The 18,693-nt window shown below is 39.9% G+C and overlaps 1 protein-coding gene and 1 long non-coding RNA gene across 2 annotated transcripts in view; one reads left to right on the top strand and one right to left on the bottom strand.

The window, feature by feature from the left end:
• hmcn2 (hemicentin 2) overlaps positions 1-18,693 on the bottom strand; it is a 185,769-nt gene that overhangs the window by 36,985 nt on the left and 130,091 nt on the right. Inside the window, exons 42-54 of the mRNA XM_062051110.1 lie at positions 17,767-17,898; positions 17,561-17,704; positions 17,324-17,483; positions 14,371-14,495; positions 14,116-14,299; positions 13,896-13,993; positions 10,074-10,352; positions 9,687-9,880; positions 5,514-5,595; positions 4,285-4,421; positions 4,064-4,205; positions 3,839-3,983; positions 13-140 (exon numbers count right to left, since the gene is read on the bottom strand). Coding sequence (XP_061907094.1) covers positions 13-140; positions 3,839-3,983; positions 4,064-4,205; positions 4,285-4,421; positions 5,514-5,595; positions 9,687-9,880; positions 10,074-10,352; positions 13,896-13,993; positions 14,116-14,299; positions 14,371-14,495; positions 17,324-17,483; positions 17,561-17,704; positions 17,767-17,898 — 1,950 coding nt within the window. The remainder of the gene's footprint in view (positions 1-12; positions 141-3,838; positions 3,984-4,063; positions 4,206-4,284; positions 4,422-5,513; positions 5,596-9,686; positions 9,881-10,073; positions 10,353-13,895; positions 13,994-14,115; positions 14,300-14,370; positions 14,496-17,323; positions 17,484-17,560; positions 17,705-17,766; positions 17,899-18,693) is intronic.
• On the top strand, positions 6,057-10,085 carry LOC133652395 (uncharacterized). Its single transcript, XR_009826570.1, has 3 exons — positions 6,057-7,545; positions 7,628-7,826; positions 9,747-10,085. It is a non-coding gene; the product is annotated as an uncharacterized LOC133652395 (long non-coding RNA).

The raw sequence follows: 18,693 nt of genomic DNA, 5'->3' as shown, positions 1-18,693 counted from the left end.
GTGTTGTCTTACCAAAAATTCGAAGATCCATTCCCCTGTGGTCTGAGCCCGCCTGGTTTGATGCTGTGCAGTGGTAGCGGCCAGCATCGCTCAGCTGAACGTCTTGCACACGCAAGGAGCCTTCAGATAGCATGGTGTACCTAAAATAATGTGCCAAAGCATACATCTACTGTGTACCGTGTGTAGGACGAATACTTAAACATAAAAAGTACATATTCTGAAAAGATTGTTTGAAAAAGGAGTGAGTTAGGCCATCTGTGTCAAGGTTGATGACCACAACAAGGCTGTCCTTTCATTTCTTTTTAAGAAATCTAATAATTTCGTCTAAATAAACACATCACAGCCACCTTAGGTTTCAGCTACATCGTTACCACCATGCTTTCAGGGGGCGTGGCTTGAAGGAATTAGATCAGGGGTGTCAAACGTACGTACCAGCCCGCGAACAGGTTTTATCCGACCCGCGGGATGAGTTTGCTAAGTATTAAAATGAGCCGAAATTTTTGAATGAAAGAAACAGCTGTTCTAAATGTGTCCACTAGATGTCGCAATAGCAATTATTTGTATCTTTGTAGATTATGCTACATATGTAAAAAAAAATAAACCACATGATGTTATTGCACCAGTCGAGAAAAATTAGCAAACTACATGAATAACATCCTGTAATTTGATTTTGATATTATTTTCTAATCTTGATAGATTGAAAATTTACACCAATGAGTTGACTGATGAACATTATCACATAATTTATTCCGAAAATATAAATAACAACAAATAAAGATAGAATACTATTTACCGGAACATGTAAGGGTAAAAAAAAAAACAACATTATGATTTGTACAATTTCAAAATGTGCTTGCTCTATTTTTAAACAAAGAAAACAATCTGATGTTGTCTTTATTTTTAAGTTATCGTGCTGTGATTTTACCAGTCCGGCCCACTTGTGAGTAGATTTTTCTCCATGTGGCCCCCCATCTAAAATGAGTTAGACACCCCTGGATTAGATGCATGTTGTGGAGTATTATGTATAGAAAACAAATTGTTTAATCTTTTATTTTTTTGTACAAAATTACTAGGGCTGCGAATCTTAGGGTGTCCCACGATTCGATTCAATATCGACTCTTGGGGTCACGATTTTTTTCGATTCAACGCGATTCTCGATTCAAAAACGATATTTTCCCGATTCAAAGCGATTCTCTATTCATTCAATACATAGGATTTCAGCAGGATCTACCCCAGTCTGCTGACATGCAAGCAGAGTAGTAGATTTTGGTAAAAAGCTTTTATAATTGTAAAGGACAATGTTTTATCAACTGATTGCAATAATGTACATTTGTTTTAACTATTAAATGAACCAAAAATATGACTTATTTTATCTTTGTAAAAATATTGGACACAGTGTGTTGTCAAGCTTATGAGATGTGATGCAAGTGTAAGCCACTGTGACACTATTGTTCTTTCTTTTTTTTTTCTTTTTTATAAATGTCTAATGATAATGTCAATGAGGGATTTTTAATCACTGCTATGTTGAAATTGTAACTAATATTGATACTGTTGTTGATAATATTCATTTTTGTTTCACTACTTTTGGTTTGTTCTGTGTCGTGTTTGTGTCTCCTCTCAATTGCTCTGTTTATTGCAGTTCTGAGTGTTGCTGGGTCGGGTTTTGTTTTGGAATTGGGTTGCATTGTTATGGTATTGCTGTGTATTGTTTTGTTGGACTGATTAATTACAAAAAATATATATATATTTTTTAAATTAAAAATTTAAAAATAATTAATAAATAAAAAATAAAAATAAATATTTTTTAAAAATGAGAATCGATTCTGAATAGCACAACGTGAGAATCGCGATTCGAATTCGAATCGATTTTTTCCCACACCCCTAGAAATTATTTGTTTTGCAAGATTGCTTTATGGTTTGGTTTAATGTATACCTTGTATGTCCTGGCTAAGATTTAAACCACGTCCGCTCAAACAAAAAACGTATACATAAGCCATCGCCCTCCCGGAAATCACAAACACTTCACGCTTCAACTTGCGTTCCTATTCTCTTTGCTCAAGTCTTAGTTAACAACATAACTAACTATCTTTGCATGTAAGTTGTCCGTGATTTATATTGCCGTGTGGAGGCCAACACGCTCTTATGTCGCATCTGACTTCCGATTGGTCATCTGCTGCGTGCTGTCCATCATTGTCACGTTGGCAAGAAGGCAGCTCCAGAAAGCCAATCAATAAGCTTGTGGGCGTTCTAAAGATACAAGCTTCAGCCCGAGCCGCTGTTTTCCACCTGGCGCTAGTGTTTGACTTGTCTTGTCATTTCACTAATTTCACCAAACCTTTTCTGACATACCACTCTACAAAATAATAAAAGTATGTACTATGATATTTTTCTGAATAATATCGGTATCGGCCAACACTCAAGGCTCTAATATGGGTATCATATCAAAAGTGAAAAAGTTGACACCTAGGGGTGTAACGGTACGTGTATTTGTATTGAACCGTTTCGGTACGGGGGTTTCGGTTCGGTTCGGAGGTGTACCGAACGAGTTTCCACAAAAAAACATATTAAGTAGCCGCCTACGCTTCCTTCTGCCTCTGTTTCTGTCAGTACTCTACACAGCACCCAGCATTGTCCCACCCACACAACCATCTGATTTGTTACAAACAGAGCGGTAACAGCCAATCAGCAGTGTGTATTCAGAGCGGTAACAGCCAATCAGCAGTGCATATTCAGAGCGCATGTAGTCAGTGCTTAGTGTTTAGCAGGTAAGCATCAGGCAGCGGACTCTCCCCAAATTATCATAAACACCTCCCAGTCAACTACTAGTAACATCACTATGAGCCCGTTGACTTTCTAGAAATATAAAAGGCAGCTCAGCTCGCTCGCAGTCCTGGCTTGAGGTGAAGGCTAATTAGCTTTTAGCGTAACGTTAGCTCATTTTGCGGTGTGTGTGTGTGTGTGTTACGGACAGCAAAGCCCTGTCTGTCTGTTATTTCACTTTACCTTTTTCTGTGTTGATTGAGCTGTGTTGAAGCAGCAAAAAAGGACATTATGTTAAATGAAGAGTTTCTGTCTCTGATAGTTGATATAATAATGTAACTGCATCATTAAGCCTACATGAACTCCACGGTGTTCAGGGATGAATAGTCTCTCCTATTGCTATTGTACTATTTTTTCAGCTATAGTTACATTAATCATTAGTAATGGAACAGCTTAGTTTTGAATGGCAGGGTCCCTGCTATCACATGTTGATAAAAATATAACATTTACATAATAAAAATCAACTACAGGCTTCCCAAATGCTGTAATAAATTAAGCATGATGAGTTGACTTGAAACGGTTTAATGTTGCACTTTTTATATGTAGAAGAAAAGTTTTGTCATTTTATTTAATCTGAGCAACAATTTGAGGCAGTTTAATGTTGATTGACGTGGGCAGAATTATTATAGTGTTCCCAATGTTAAAAGGATAAAGCCATTGTTTACAAATTTGGTAAATAAATATCCAAAAAAATTATATTTTGTTGTTTTCTTACTGTACCGAAAATGAACCGAACCGTGACCTCTAAACCGAGGTACGTACCGAACCGAAATTTTTGTGTACCATTACACCCCTAGTGGATTTTGTTAATCCACTGGCAAAACAAATGTATTCCCTTTGTTTTTTAAATAAGCATTTAAATAAGCTATGAACATAAACATTACCAAAATGACTAGCTCTCTGCGTTTTTCATTTTGTAAAAGTACCTCTCAAAAGAAATAAGTCTGGAGACCCCTGCTATAAAGTGCAAAAACCCTTAAAACATTTTTAACAATGTCAACACAAAATGAAAACCTACTTGCTATTATCGTGAATTATTGGGAAGCCATCTTTCCTCCACATAATCGTTGGCGATGAGCCATCCTGGACTTCACAGGGTATAACTGCATCCTGGCCCATATGAGCTGTCACTACCGCGCTGCTCTCCTTTATAACTGGCGGCACTTGAGAGATTCAGAAAGAAGTGTTGAATATGTGTTACATTTGTAGAATGACTTCAAGCAGTTTTAACAGAGCAACTTACAGAGAATCTCCACCGTAAAAAAGAGACTGGTGCTTCCAGCCATGTTGGTGACCACACAACTGTAATGGCCACTGTCCTCAGTTCTAACATCTTGTATCTCAAGGTATTGTCCTCCCGCAAGCCGCTGAATACGACCACCCAGCTGAATGAAAAGGAAAATGATATCTGTGAGTCACAAATGTGTTTTTTTTTCCCCAATACCTTGCATACAAACCACATACCGGCATCTTGACCTCATCCTTGAACCACTCTATATCAGGAGGAGGGTCACTGCCAGCCAGGCACTCGAGGGTCAAATGTCCATTAACTGGCACTGTCAGCGTTCTCACATCTTCAGAGCCAAGAAGCGTCGGTGGGACTGAAATGTGAAGAATTTGTATTCAGATAACATCAGCCTGCGTGCTAAAATACTGCAGTGTAAATGACAAAATATTGACTTAATGTTCTGTACTGTTCATACTGGCTCAGACACACTAATTAGCCAATTACTACTACTACTTTGTGGAAGTCTGTGGAAATACTTACAAGAGCACCTTACGAAAGGTGTACACATTACGAAATGGAGCACTGACAATAATAAATAATACCTGGGATTTATTTAATATTTAGAATGCATTAAAAAAAAAAATAAATAAATAAATTTTAAAAAAAAAATATATATATATATATATATATATATATATATATATATATATATATATATATATATATATATATATATATATATATATATATATATATATATATATATATATATATATATATATATATATATATATATATATATATATATATATATATATGTGGGGCCCATCTTTTCCACTACAGAGGTACCCAGGGCCCATTCAAATATTAACATTGAATTAGTAATTTTTATTCTTGATTTTAATCATATTCAATATTTATGTCGAATTTACTTACAGTTTAACAGGATACACATTTTCAAATGATATGAAACCATGTGTTAACCACAATGATTATTACCAAGACTCCAAAAAAAAATACCAATCAAATATGCTGAAAAAAATGATTAACAAAATAAAATTACATACACTTACACAGTGCTAAAACAAACACATTCTAACTAAATAAGTAACAAACAATAAATACAGGTATGTTTATTAAATAACAAAACAAATACAGCTACACCACTTTAGTCATAATTTCTGCACTTAAGAAACTTCTCTATGACTTTAGTTCCAGACTTCTTCTGTTTGTTTCAGATTGTCATTACTGCAGGAAGTGCAGGAAAAGTGTATTACAATTGAGTATCGCTGCAGCCCATACCTATGACAGCTAAGAAACAGTTTTGTTTTTGGAGTCGCTTGCGGCCCTACAATGAGCCCTATGGATAAGTTACATTGGCATAAACAGTGTAATGTATGTGAATAAGGCTCTGGACAAACTTTTACCTTCAAACTGAACAGCACGCGGGAACAACTTTGATTACCTTGCACGCGGATCCAATGGTTTCTCCCATCCTCTCCAGCTGGACTGCTGGCCAAGCAAGTATATAGACCTGCGTCCTCAACCTTGAAGAAGAGAATACAATACAATCAGGTTAACTGTCTCTTGCATAAAGTGATGCTTACTGTTATGCGCTGTCCTGCAGTGCGATCCACAACATTACCAACTTTTTAGCGGTACGCTGTGGGGGACGCTGGCACTAACTGCAATTGTGCCCTCGAATTAGGGGGAGGCAGGAAATGCATATTGCAAGAGTTTGTTTTTAATAATGTAACTCCTCCATGATATATTTCATATGAAAAACTGTCTCCAAATCAGCCCTTAAGTCATTAATCAATTTAAAGGTGGAATTGCTGGACGGATGATATGTCTAATATTATTACATAATAATACTGTAATCTAAAGCGAGCCTACAAGACTGTTCCTCTCCCCCACCTAAGCACGTCTGACCACCTCTCTCCTGCTCCTTGTTCCTGCCTAGACAACCCTCCAGAAGAGAAGCAAGCCTATGACCAGGACTGTTAAGACCTGGCCAGAAGCGGCACTCTTTCAACTGCAGGACTGCTCCTAGACCACAGCCTGGTCAATGTTCAACCATCTGGAGCTACAGGAGAGGACAGATGCTGTGCTGTCTTATAGTAGACACTATATAAACTGTCACTGTGGATAAGCGGCGCTGGGTCTATCCTAACCAAAAACCGTGGCTGACCTGAGAGCCCAAGGCACTTATGAGGGTCTGAAACTCTACCTTCCACTTGGGGGATTTAGAGCAATGCAGCAGGACTAGATCATACCTCAGGAGAGGCATTAAGGCTGCGAAAGTGGAGTAAATGAGGAAAGTGGATATGTACTTAGACAACAGAGACACGGTGGGTGTGGCAAGGCATCCAACACCCGACGAGTTACAAAAATAACTTATCTGCGGCCAACAACACGGAAGACTCTTTAGCGGAGGAGCTCAATCACTTCTTTGCCCGTTTCAAGTCATCCAAACCAACCACACTCCAGATGCCCCGCCTATCCTCTACTCATCAACTGCTCATCCTCCAAGAACACCAGGTGAGGCGGTCACTGTAGGCTATAAACCCGCGTAAAGTGGCTGGGTCGTATGGCATATCGGGCAAGGTGTTCCGGGACTGTGCAGACCAACTGGTGGCGGTACTAACACAGATATTCAATTAATTCCTGGCACAAGCCCAAGTCCTGCCCTGACTTAAGGCAGCCACTGTCATTCCAATCCCCAAAAGGACAGCCATAAATGACTTAAATGATCACAGAACAGTAGCATTGACGTCTGTGTTAAGAAGTGTTTTGAAAGGCTTGTTTTCCAATCAATCAAAGCCTGCCTCTCCCAAAACTTTGATCCTCACCAGTTTACCTATACGGGCTAAACCGGCCCACAGAGGACACCATCACCACTGCTCTCCACTCAGCTGGAGAACATCTGGATACAATTCAATTCTATACCATAATCCCCGACATCCTGGTGGAAAAGCTGAGCTTCCTGGGTCTACCTCCTCTCATCTGTTCCTCCTTTCTGCCCGACCGACCTCAGGTTGTTGAGGTGGATCAGCTATGCTCCTCCACACTCTCAGTCAGCACTGGCTCCCCTCAGGGCTTTGCGTTGAGCCCCTTCCTGTTCATACGTGTGCCTGTGTCCCCATTCATCCCTCGAACACCATCATTAAGTTTGCTGGCGACACCACAGTGGAGGGCCAGATCAAGTGGGGGTGATGAAACAGCCTACAGAGAGGAAATGCCAGGGTTGTGCACCAAAAATAACCTGAGGCTGAACATTACAAAGACCAAAGAGATTGTCATTGATATTAAAAGACAGCAAGGGGAACAGCCCCACTTGTGGTAAATGGATGTGTGGAGGCAGTGACCTCCTTTAAGTTCCTTGGAACTTTCATCTCGGAGGACCTCACTGCCAACACTTCAGCACCGGTCACAAAGGCACAGCAGAGACTCCACTTCTTTCGTGTGCTGCAGAGGAACCAACTTGGGGAGAAACTGTAGGTATCTTTTTTTGGGCCAACATAGAGCCAGAGCTGATGTACTGAATAATTGTGTGGTTGTCTGTCTGCTCTGCTGCAGAAAAGAAGGCTCTGCAAAGGGTGACCGAGACAGCAGAGAAGATTATAGTCCGCCCTCTACCCTCCCTGGAGGACATTGCTCGATCTCGCGGCCTCGGATGAGCAAAGAAAATCCTGGCAGACAACTCTCGCTCTGGTCAGCACTTGTTCAACCTGCTGCCATCAGGGAAGAGAGTTTGGTCACACAAGAGCAGGACAGAGTAAGTTAAAAACCGTTTTTATCCGTGGGCCATTAGTATATTGAATTTGTCCCTCTTTTTCACTTTTGCGCACTGTTTGTACTAGTATTTATGTATCGTATTTTCCGCACTATAAGGCGCACCTAAAAACCTCCAATTTTCTCAAAAGCTGACAGTGCGCCTTATAGTCCGGTGTGCCTTATATATGGACCAATATCGAGCCACAACAGGTCTCGCAACTACGGGATGCATAACGTAACCCCAGCCTCTGCTGTAGCGTCTATTCTATGCACCTAATAATGCGGTGCGCCTTATACACTACCGTTCAAAAGTTTGGGGTGACCCAAACAATTTTGTGGAATAGCCTTAATTTCTAAGAACAAGAATAGACTGTCGAAATTCAGATGAAACTTCTCTTTTTCTGGCCATTTTGAGCGTTTAATTGACCCCACAAATGTGATGCTCCAGAAACTCAATCTGCTCAAAGGAAGGTCAGTTTTGTAGCTTCTGTAACGAGCTAAACTGTTTTCAGATGTGTGAACATGATTGCACAAGGGTTTTTTAATCATCAATTAACCTTCTGAGCCAATGCGCAAACACATTGTACCATGGAGTGATAGTTGTTGGAAATGGGCCTCTAGATATTGCACCAAAAACCAGACATTTGCAGCTAGAATAGTCATTTACCACATTAGCAATGTATAGAGTGTATTTCTTTAAAGTTAAGACTAGTTTACAGTTATCTCCATTGAAAAGTACAGTGCTTTTCTTTCAAAAATAAGGACTTTTCAATGTGACCCCAAACTTTTGAACGGTAGTGTATATGAACAAAGTTTTAAAATAGGCCATTCATTGAAGGTGCGCCTAATAATCCGGTGCGCCTTATAGTGCGGAAAATACGGTATATATTTTTCACATGTTATTTAATTGTTTATACTGTATTTCAACTGCACCCAACAGAGTATTTTCGTCATGTCATGTTTGAATATGTGTCGATCGCCAACATGAGCACTGAAGATTCTCTTTTTATAGTTTGTCATTTTGCACTGATTGCCTCTTTCTGACCGCGGTGCACACGTTTGTGTGCCAGTTTTCACAAATATTCCAGACGTGCCAAATAAAGACGCCAGACACGTTCATGCATGATAAATCACATTGCAAGCTCCTTCCACTATTATGGGCAATTTAATAATCTATATATTTCTCCATATTTCTCCAGACCTATTCAGTGGCCTAGTGGTTACAGTGTCCGCCCTGAGAACGGTAGTTTGTGAGTTCAAACCCCGGCTGAGTCATACCAAAGACTATAAAAATGGGACCCATTACCTCCCTGCTTGGCACTCAGCATCAAAGGTTGGCATTGATGGTTAAATCACCAAAAATGATTCCCGGGCGCGGCACCGCTGCTGCCCACTGCTTACCTCACCTCCCAGGGGGTGATCAAGGGGATGGGTCAAATGCAGAGGACAAATTTCACCACACCATGAATTGATTAACGTGGACCCCGACTTAAACAAGTTGAAAAACTTATTCGGGTGTTACCCTTTAGTGGTCAATTGTACAGAATATGTACTGTACTGTGCAATCTACTAATACAAGTTTCAATCAATCAATCAAATGTGACAATCATTGGTACTTTAACTTTAACTTAATATACATTAAGACAGACACGCTAAATGGATTGCACTCTTTTTTACTAATTTAGTGGACAAATTTCTCTGCGCATAAGCTTAGTACCGGTAGATCAGCTTTGCGTACGGTATCAAGTTTGCATATGTTTTACACACAAACCTTTAGTAGATCAGAGCCTCAGTGTCTACTACACTGTCTCCGTTGGGCAAATAGTGGTGGACTACACAAAGCTAGGCTGTTTGTTTGTACCTGAACTTTGCTGATACTGAGAATGTGTCCGTCCTCCTGAATGATGTCATTCCCTTCCAGGGACTGACCATCCTTGAGCCAGCTTAGGGTGGGAGGGGGTACTCCCTCTGCCAGGCACTCCAGCTCCAGTGGGCTGTTAACTGCAATGGTCAGCTCCTCTGGGGTGCCCTCAGAGCGGGATATCCTTGGAGGCTCTGGATTATGATAAGGAAAGGTATTATGACTGAAATGGTCAAAACAGATTTAGGTATTAGGTTGCAAAAACAGATAATTCCTGTTGTTTATTCATAAAGAACATTCCTTTATTGTGTATGCAAGGTTATATTCACCACACAACATAGTATAAAACCACAAATAGTTTAGGATATTTAGATGTTTTGGAGTTACCTAGTATGGTGAGGTTAAACGTCTTTGTGCTGCTTCCAGCCTGGTTGCTGGCAACGCAGCTGTAAAGGCCCGCTTCTGAGGGTGCCACGTCAGGCAGCTGCAGCCGTGTCTCCTGTCCATCCAGCAGCAGGTTCCGATGAAGTGACAGAGGCTGGCCATCCTTCATCCATGTCAATGTTGGAGGAGGGATGCCACGGGCTTCACAGGTCAACGTTACCAAGGAGCCCTTGACCACTGTTACTGGTTCCACCGGTTCCACATAATCCACACCAGGGGGCACTGTAGTGTAATAAGCGTTGGGATTCATTAGTACTCAAACTTTATGTATGTTTTCAACTGTTAACACTAGAAGTCCCAGCATTTTTCTGTCTACCTAGAAGACCCAGAGAGGGGTCATTTGGCCCGACGCTTTTCCCGAATACACTAATCACTCATTTTGTTATGGTAATGAGGCTGTTAGGGGCAGTTTGTCTAGGTAGACAGAAAAATTATACATGTGGGAAATGCCGAAAGGAGCAATGGCAGTGCCAGGATTGTGAGTGACTGCTCAAATGTATGTCAGTCACGTTTACATGGACATGGTTTTTCATTCTTTGTAAATATGCTTTTTTCTTTGTAAATTTTTTTTTTTAAACTATTTTTGGCACACAAAAATAACAATTGCTTCTGCAACAACCCTCCACACCAAAACTGGGAAAACAGTTGCTTTTTCATTCTTTGTAAATATGTTTTGTTTTGTATTTTTTTTAACAATAAATGTCAGAGTGTTGATCCCTTCATTCTGTTGATCCTTGCAAAAACACACACAACCTACCTCAGAACTAAAGCTTGAGCTGTAAGGTCCCCTCCCCCACACAGGCTCAAGTGGCCCCCTGCCGTGTGCCACTAACAGCCACATTTTCATAACAAAAGGAGTGTCCACAGGGGGGACTAGGGGTCAAATGACCCTCTTGTGTGTTTTCTAGGTAAAAATGTCAATTGACCCTTCTCTGGGACTTCGCGTGTTAAAGCCTGATCCACTAAATGTTTGCATGTATTAAAACACGGGCAAACTTGATAGCACACGCAAAGGTCTACTAAGCTCGTGTACAGAGGATTGCATATCTTAAGTGAGCAAAATAAGGAGCACAATCCATTTGGCGTATCTGTACAGTATATGCAAAATATGTGCTGATTATCAGAACGCCCACAATATTGGGACGCGGAGGTGCAGATATCATTTAGCGCTCGCTAGTGATTTATCAAGACTAAAATTGTTCTGCAGCTGTTGTTTTGCGTCTTTATTTAGCACATTTGAAAAGTGCGTGCAAAGTGGCAGTTGCGCAGAAATGGCTGTCCGAGAAGAAGCGCACTCCTTGTGTGTCAAGTAGTGATGTACTGATCGATACTAAAATATCGATACTGCCGACACCAAATGTTAGAATAATTGTTTTTAAATTATCACAAAAACTTTGTGTTACACTGGTGAGAAGAGAAAAGCTGTCTTTGATACCTACCAAAGGTAAAGCTCGTAAAACTCCACTGTGTAGGGGGGGAGCAAGATGGAAGTGTTCCTGTGTTCTTTCATATATGGTAATGAACAGAAAGATATTGTTCCAACCCAAGGACTTCAAAGCGGAGAGAAGACAGGATCTGCCCAATTTCCAGACGACCTCTTTTTGAACTGGTATACAAACGTCTTTTTGAACTATTTTATGGACCTCTTTTTGAACTATTTTACAAACTCTTTTTGAACTGACCTTTTCTGTGATTTGTTTACGACCTTTTCTGTGAACTTTTTGCGACCTTTGTCCTTTGGAAACAGCGGTGGCCATGTGGTCGGGGAGGGTCCAAAATAAAAGAAGGAGGCGTGCAATCCTTTGGCAGAGCGTGCTGAGATACTGTGCAAGGGTACAGTGTACAGACGACTCTCCTCAATATTGAGTCCAAATTGAATTCTGTCTCTGTTTAATTCTTTGCCTCTTGTCTTGTTTAATAGATGTCATCAGTGTTTGAACCTGACACCAAATCCTTATGCTCTAATATCCATTCGCAAATATCTGTGATACACAAGTTATTTGACATAATGTTTATTATCATTAACATGTACACAGTGTAAAGTAACTAAAGTATTGAAATATTGTCTTAATAAAATTTGATTGGTGAAAAAAAAAAATATATATATTTAATATATACACTGTATACGACACTAGACTAATCTCCCCTTGGCAAAAAAAAAAACCTGAGACTTATTCATGTAAACTTTCCTAAATAATTAAACACAAACTATGTGTCATTAAAAATAGCATTTGCAATGAAACGGCCTTTGCAAACGTTGTTTATTTAAGAAAATTACATGGCAATTAAAATAAGCTACTCAATATTATATAAAAACAAGTTTATGTATCCTTTTATTGTAGGCTATTTGGAGACACTAAATACAGAGTTGAATATAAATAAGATAACGCATTCAGTGCAGAATAACGCCATCATTTGTTTCGCCCTGTGATTTTGTATTGTTTGAAGATGATTACCCAGGAGCATCAACACATGAAGTACTATACTACACTAATACAATCCTTTTTAAGTTTTAACAGACGCATTGTCATTATTTGCAAAAAAAGTAGAGATGTCCAATAATATCGGACAGCCGATATTATCGGCCGATGAATGCTTTAAAATGTAATATCGTAAATTATTGGTATCGGTTTCAAAAAGTAAAATGTATGACTTTTTAAAACGCCGCTGTACGGAGTGGTACACGGACGTAGGGAGAAGTACAGAGAGCCAATAAACCTTAAGGGCACTGACTTTGCGTGCCGGCCCAATCACATAATATCTACGTTTTTTTACACACACAAGTGAATGCAAGGCATACTGGTCAACAGCCATACAGGTCATACTGAGGGTGGCCATACAAACAACACAAGTGAATGCAAGGCATACTTGGTCAACAGCCATACAGGTCACACTGAGGGTGGCCATACAAACAACTTTAACACTGTTACAAATATGCGCCACACTGTGAACCCACACCAAACAAGAATGACAAACACATTTCGGGAGAACATCCGCACCGTAACACAACATAAACACAACAGAACAAATACCCAGAACCCCTTGCAGCACTAACTCTTCCGGGACACTACAATATACACCCCCCGGTACGCCCTACCTCAAAACCCCGCCCACCCCAAATTCCAAGCTGCTGTTTTGAGGCATGTTAAAAAAAATAATGCACTTTGTGACTTCAATAATTAATATGGCAGTGCCATGTTGGCATTTTTTTCCAGAACTTGAGTTGATTTATTTTGGAAAACCTTGTTACATTGTTTAATGCATCCAGCGGGGCATCACAACAAAATTAGGCATAATAATGTGTTAATTCCACGACTGTATATATCGGTATCGGTTGATATCGGAATCGGTAATTAAGAGTTGGACAATATCGGAATATCAAATATCGCCAAAAAAGCCATTATCGGACATCTCTAATATCGGATTGGTATCGGTGATACCAGCCTGAATTTTACTCTTTATGGCGTCAGTTGTTTTCATATAGAACCTTTATTATTAATATGATATGAAAAACCTTCTTGCAACATACATTTTCATTCATCCTTACATGCATTTTTGCATAATTCCAGACACACCATAACAACAGTAGCGCCTCCCAGAGACCACCTAAGTTTTGCCGTGTTAAAAATAGGTACTGTTATCCAAAAATGGCATGTGTTGCATATTTCACAACACAACAAAACAGGACATGTTTGACCGTCGGAATGCATGATGTCATGAATGTGGAAGTAAATCAGGCCCTTTGAGGTTAAACGTCAGTGGTACCTTGCACCTGGACATCGTAGCTGAGCTCAGCCAGACCAGCTTGACTGCGAGCGATGCATGTGTAAATGCCAGCATCTGATAACTGTAAAGCAGAAATCCTAAATGATGAGAAAATGGAAAAAGTCAGCATCACTTCCATTCATATTAGAAACGAGTAATCATGTAACTATCAAAATAATGAAAACAAAATCTTCCTAAATGATCAATTTTGTAAACACACCTCAACACGGAGTCACCAGAGATGAGGCGTGTGCGAGGTGATAGAAGTAGCGGTTGGCCATTCTTCAGCCAGCTGATCTGAGGGGGAGGATTTCCTTCTGCATGACACTCTAGAGTCACAGCACTGTCCTGTGTGGCCTGCACCTCTCTGGGCTCTGTGGTCTCACCCGAGATAGATGGTGGTACTGTGACAAGGAACCATATATAAATATATAATTTCAAACACTCCTATACCTTATTCATTATTGAAACTGACCGAGGACAAAGAGGGTGTAGATTTTGCTCTCCTCGCCAGCAGGACTGACAGCCAAACATGTGTATGTTCCCGAATCCTCAGGACTAAGCCTCAGCAAAGTTAAAGTGCTGCCATCAGGAGCCGCACTGGTATAGATAACAAATACAAAAGAGTATTCAAACCATTGCTGTATATATTACAGTCCAACACTAGAATTACATTCCCATCGTGATTATCAGAACCCCAGGTGTTTCCTATTGAAAGAACACGGTTGTTAAACGTCCATTCATCATGCAAGCTACCGCACAGCTGTAAAACAGCTGCTCTTAATGATCTCCATGAATGTACCATAAACAAATTTGTCTCTCCACCCATTCATCTCTCTGCATAATAACCTCCTTGAGTGTTAATGATTTGTAGTTTATTTACCAAACCTTTTGGGAACGACAAAGATTAATACTATTGGCTCATGTTGAACAAATTGAGCTACTTTGTAAAAAAAACACATAATTCATTGTTACTAACATATCATACACTTCCAAGTGCGTCATTCTGCCACACTGCAAAAAGTCGGTGTTCAAAAACAAGAAGAAGAAAAAATACAAAAATTAGGGGTATTTTATTTGAACTAAGCAAAATTATCTGCCAATAGAACAAGAAAATTTGGCTTGTCAAGACTTTCCAAAACAAGTAAAATTAGCTAACCTCAATGAACCCAAAAATACCTTAAAATAAGTATATTCTTACTAATAACAACTGCACTTTTCTTGGTAGAAAAAAAACAGACCTTTTTGCTCACTATGTTGACAAATATTCTTAAATTAAAGGCCTACTGAAACCCACTACTACCGACCACGCAGTCTGATAGTTTATATATCAATGATGAAATCTTAACATTGCAACACATGCCAATACGGCTGGGTTAACTTATAAATTGACATTTAAAATTCCCCGGGAAATATCCGGCTGAAACGTCGCGGTATGATGACGTATGCGCGTGACGAAGTCAGAGTAACGGAAGTTATGGTACCCCGTAGAATCATATACAAAAAGCTCTGTTTTCATTTCATAATTCCACAGTATTCTGGACATCTTTTGCAATTTGTTTAATGAACAATGAAGGCTGCAAAGAAGACAGTTGTAGGTGGGATCGGTGTATTAGCAGCGGACTACAGCAACACAACCAGGAGGACTTTGTTGGAGAGCAGACGCGCTAGCCGCCGACCTCACCTTGACTTCCTACGTCTCCGGGCCGCCAAACGCATCGGGTGAAGTCCTTCGTCCTCCTGCCGATCGCTGGAACGCAGGTGAGCACGGGTGTTGATGAGCAGATGAGGGCTGGCTGGCGTAGGTGGAGAGCTAATGTTTTTAGCGTAGCTCTGTGCGGTCCGGTTGCTAAGTTGCTAAGTTAGCTTCAATGGCGTCGTTAGCACAGCATTGTTAACCTTCGCCAGCCTGGAAAGCATTAACCGTGTATTTACATGTCCACGGTTTAATAGTATTGTTGATTTTCTATCTATCCTTCCAGTCAGGGGTTTATTTTTTTTGTTTCTATATGCAGTTAAAGCACGATGCTATCACGTTAGCTCGTAGCTAAAGCATTTCGCCGATGTATTGTCGTGGAGATAAAAGGCACTGAATGTCCATTTCGTGTTCTCGACTCTCATTTTCAAGAGGATATAGTATCCGAGGTGGTTTAAAATACAAATCCGTGATCCACAATAGAAAAAGGAGAGTGTGGAATCCAATGAGCCAGCTTGTATCTAAGTTACGGTCAGAGCGAAAAAAGATACGTCCATCACTGCCTCTCAAGTCCTTCACTGTAACGTTCCTCATCTACGAATCTTTCATCCTCGCTCAAATTAATGGGGTAATCGTCACTTTCTCGGTCCGAATCTCTCTCGCTCCATTGTAAACAACGGGGAATTGTGAGGAATACTAGCTCCTGTGACGTCACGCTACTTCCGGTACAGGCAAGGCTTTTTTTTATCAGCGAGCAAAAGTTGCGAACTTTATCGTCGATTTTCTCTACTAAATCCTTTCAGCAAAAATATGGCAATATCGCGAAATGATCAAGTATGACACATAGAATGGATCTGCTATTCTCGTTTAAATAAAAAAAAATCATTTCAGTAGGCCTTTAAGTAAATGCTAGTGCCATTATCTTGACATAATAATATGTGCTCGGCATTACATTTCTTTAAACCAGCAAATGTATACTAAAAACTAATTTATTGTTCTTAATGGAAAGGCAACAAGGCAACCGCTTGTTTCTCTCGGGATCTCCTAGCTGCTCAGGCAAATCATATGGTCTAAAAATGCATTTTTCCATCGATAACATGACATCATCGCGCCAAGTGCGTGCTCTTTCAGTCAATTAGTGCGCATATATACAGCCCGACCCCCGGCCGAAATTTTTTAAATTGTAATTTTGAAGAATTTATCTGAATGGGCATGAACTATTTCTGTTCAAAATTGTTAGAAATGTCGCATGTTAAATGTTTAAATATTAACTGTCCGTTTGCTGTACTGTGCCAACTGTACTACTATATGAGTACGTATTTTCTATTGTTTCGTTGAAAATAAAACAGCAAAGTCCATTATGAGACACAATTGTGTTAAAGTCATGATTTATTTTTTCATGCTTGAAATAAGAAATGATTACTTTAAAAAAGTAGTTTTATACTTGTGAGTGTTGATGACACAGCTTTGCAACAGTTGATATTCTAGTTTCAAGCATGTTTTACTCAAAATAGGTCATAAAATCTCAGCAACAAGCTGTAATATCTTACTGAGATCATTTAGGACCAAAACCCTTAAAACAAGTAAAAGACTCTAACATAAAATCTGCTTAGTGAGAAGAATTATCTTATTAGACAGAAAATAAGCAAATATCACCCTTATTTGAGATATTTAATCTTACTTAGATTTCAGTTTTTGCAGTGCAGGAAGGGAGGACTGGGAATGAACTCACGCAATGTGCCGAGTATCTGACCCTTCCAGAGTTACGCCGTCTTTAAGCCAGCTCAGGTGAGGTGTGGGGTTTCCTGCTGCTTTGCACTCAAGTGTGACCTCTTCTCCCGTGGGTGCACTGACCTCAGATGGATGGTTAGAATCCAGGATGGTAGGGGATACTGAGTACGACAAAGTCAATAATAATTCCGGTCCATAAACGTATCGCAATAACATTTTGACACAGGTCATTAATTACCCTGCACTGCGAGCATGAAGTCCTTTTGTTCCTGCCCTTCACTATTCTTGGCCACACACGTGTAGGTTCCGGCATGGGAAAGTGTAAGAGGCCCCAGCTCTAGGCGGTTCCCTCTAATAGACCACTGCCACTGCAAGCTGCTTTCTGGAAGCAGACACATTATCTTAATACGATCTACATTTCCACTGTGTTTGCCTCCCCCTTACCAATAGGTGTTCCGTCTTTGAGCCATGTGATGCTTGGCACGGGCACCCCTGAAGCCTCACATCGCAGAGATACATGAGAGCCCAGGGTGTAGTTTAGGGCTTCCTGGAGAGGCCCGTCCAGAGCAGGTGGAACTGTTCAAATACAAAGTATTACATTTTGTTCTTACTGTATTCTCTATCAAGTACTACTGGGACCTATGATGATGTTTGTCTTTTCTGATTTGTAAATTACAATGCTGGATACTCGTGTTGAACAATGTCAAAGCGTTAAATCATAAGGTTTTATGGTTTATGGCAGGGGTCGGCAACCCAAAATGTTGAAAGAGCCATATTGGACCAAAAATACAAAAACAAATCTGTCTGGAGCCGCAACAAATTAAAAGCCATATTACATACAGATAGTGTGTCATGAGATATAAATTGAATTGAGATGACTTAAAGGAAACTAAATGACCTCAAATATAGCTACAAATGAGGCATAATGATGCAATATGTACAAATAGCTAGCCTAAATAACATGTTAGCATCGATTAGCTTGCAGTCACGCAGTGACCAAATATGTCTGATTAGCACTCCACACAAGTCAATAACATCAACAAAACTCACCTTTGTGCATTCATGCACAACGTTAAAAGTTTGGTGGACAAAATGAGACAGAAAAAGAAGTGGCATAAAACACATCCTAGAAAGTCGGAGAAAGTTATACATGTAAACAAACTACGGTGAGTTCAAGGACCGCCAAAATTAGTAGGACAAAACGGCGCTCGCCAAATACTCGAATCAGTGAAGCATGTTTAATATAAACAGTGTGATTTATAACAATTAGGGAGGTTTGTGTCATGTTTGTCCTCCTACAGAAACCATATTAAAACAAAAAATGTTTTTTTCCCCTCATCTTTTTCCATTTTTCATACATTTTTGAAAAAG

Source organism: Entelurus aequoreus, linkage group LG06 (genome assembly GCF_033978785.1).
Source record: "Entelurus aequoreus isolate RoL-2023_Sb linkage group LG06, RoL_Eaeq_v1.1, whole genome shotgun sequence".
In the NCBI taxonomy this organism is placed as follows: Eukaryota; Metazoa; Chordata; class Actinopteri; order Syngnathiformes; family Syngnathidae; genus Entelurus; species Entelurus aequoreus.
Note: the sequence above shows the minus strand (reverse complement) of the source record. Positions and strands in the feature narration are given on the sequence as shown.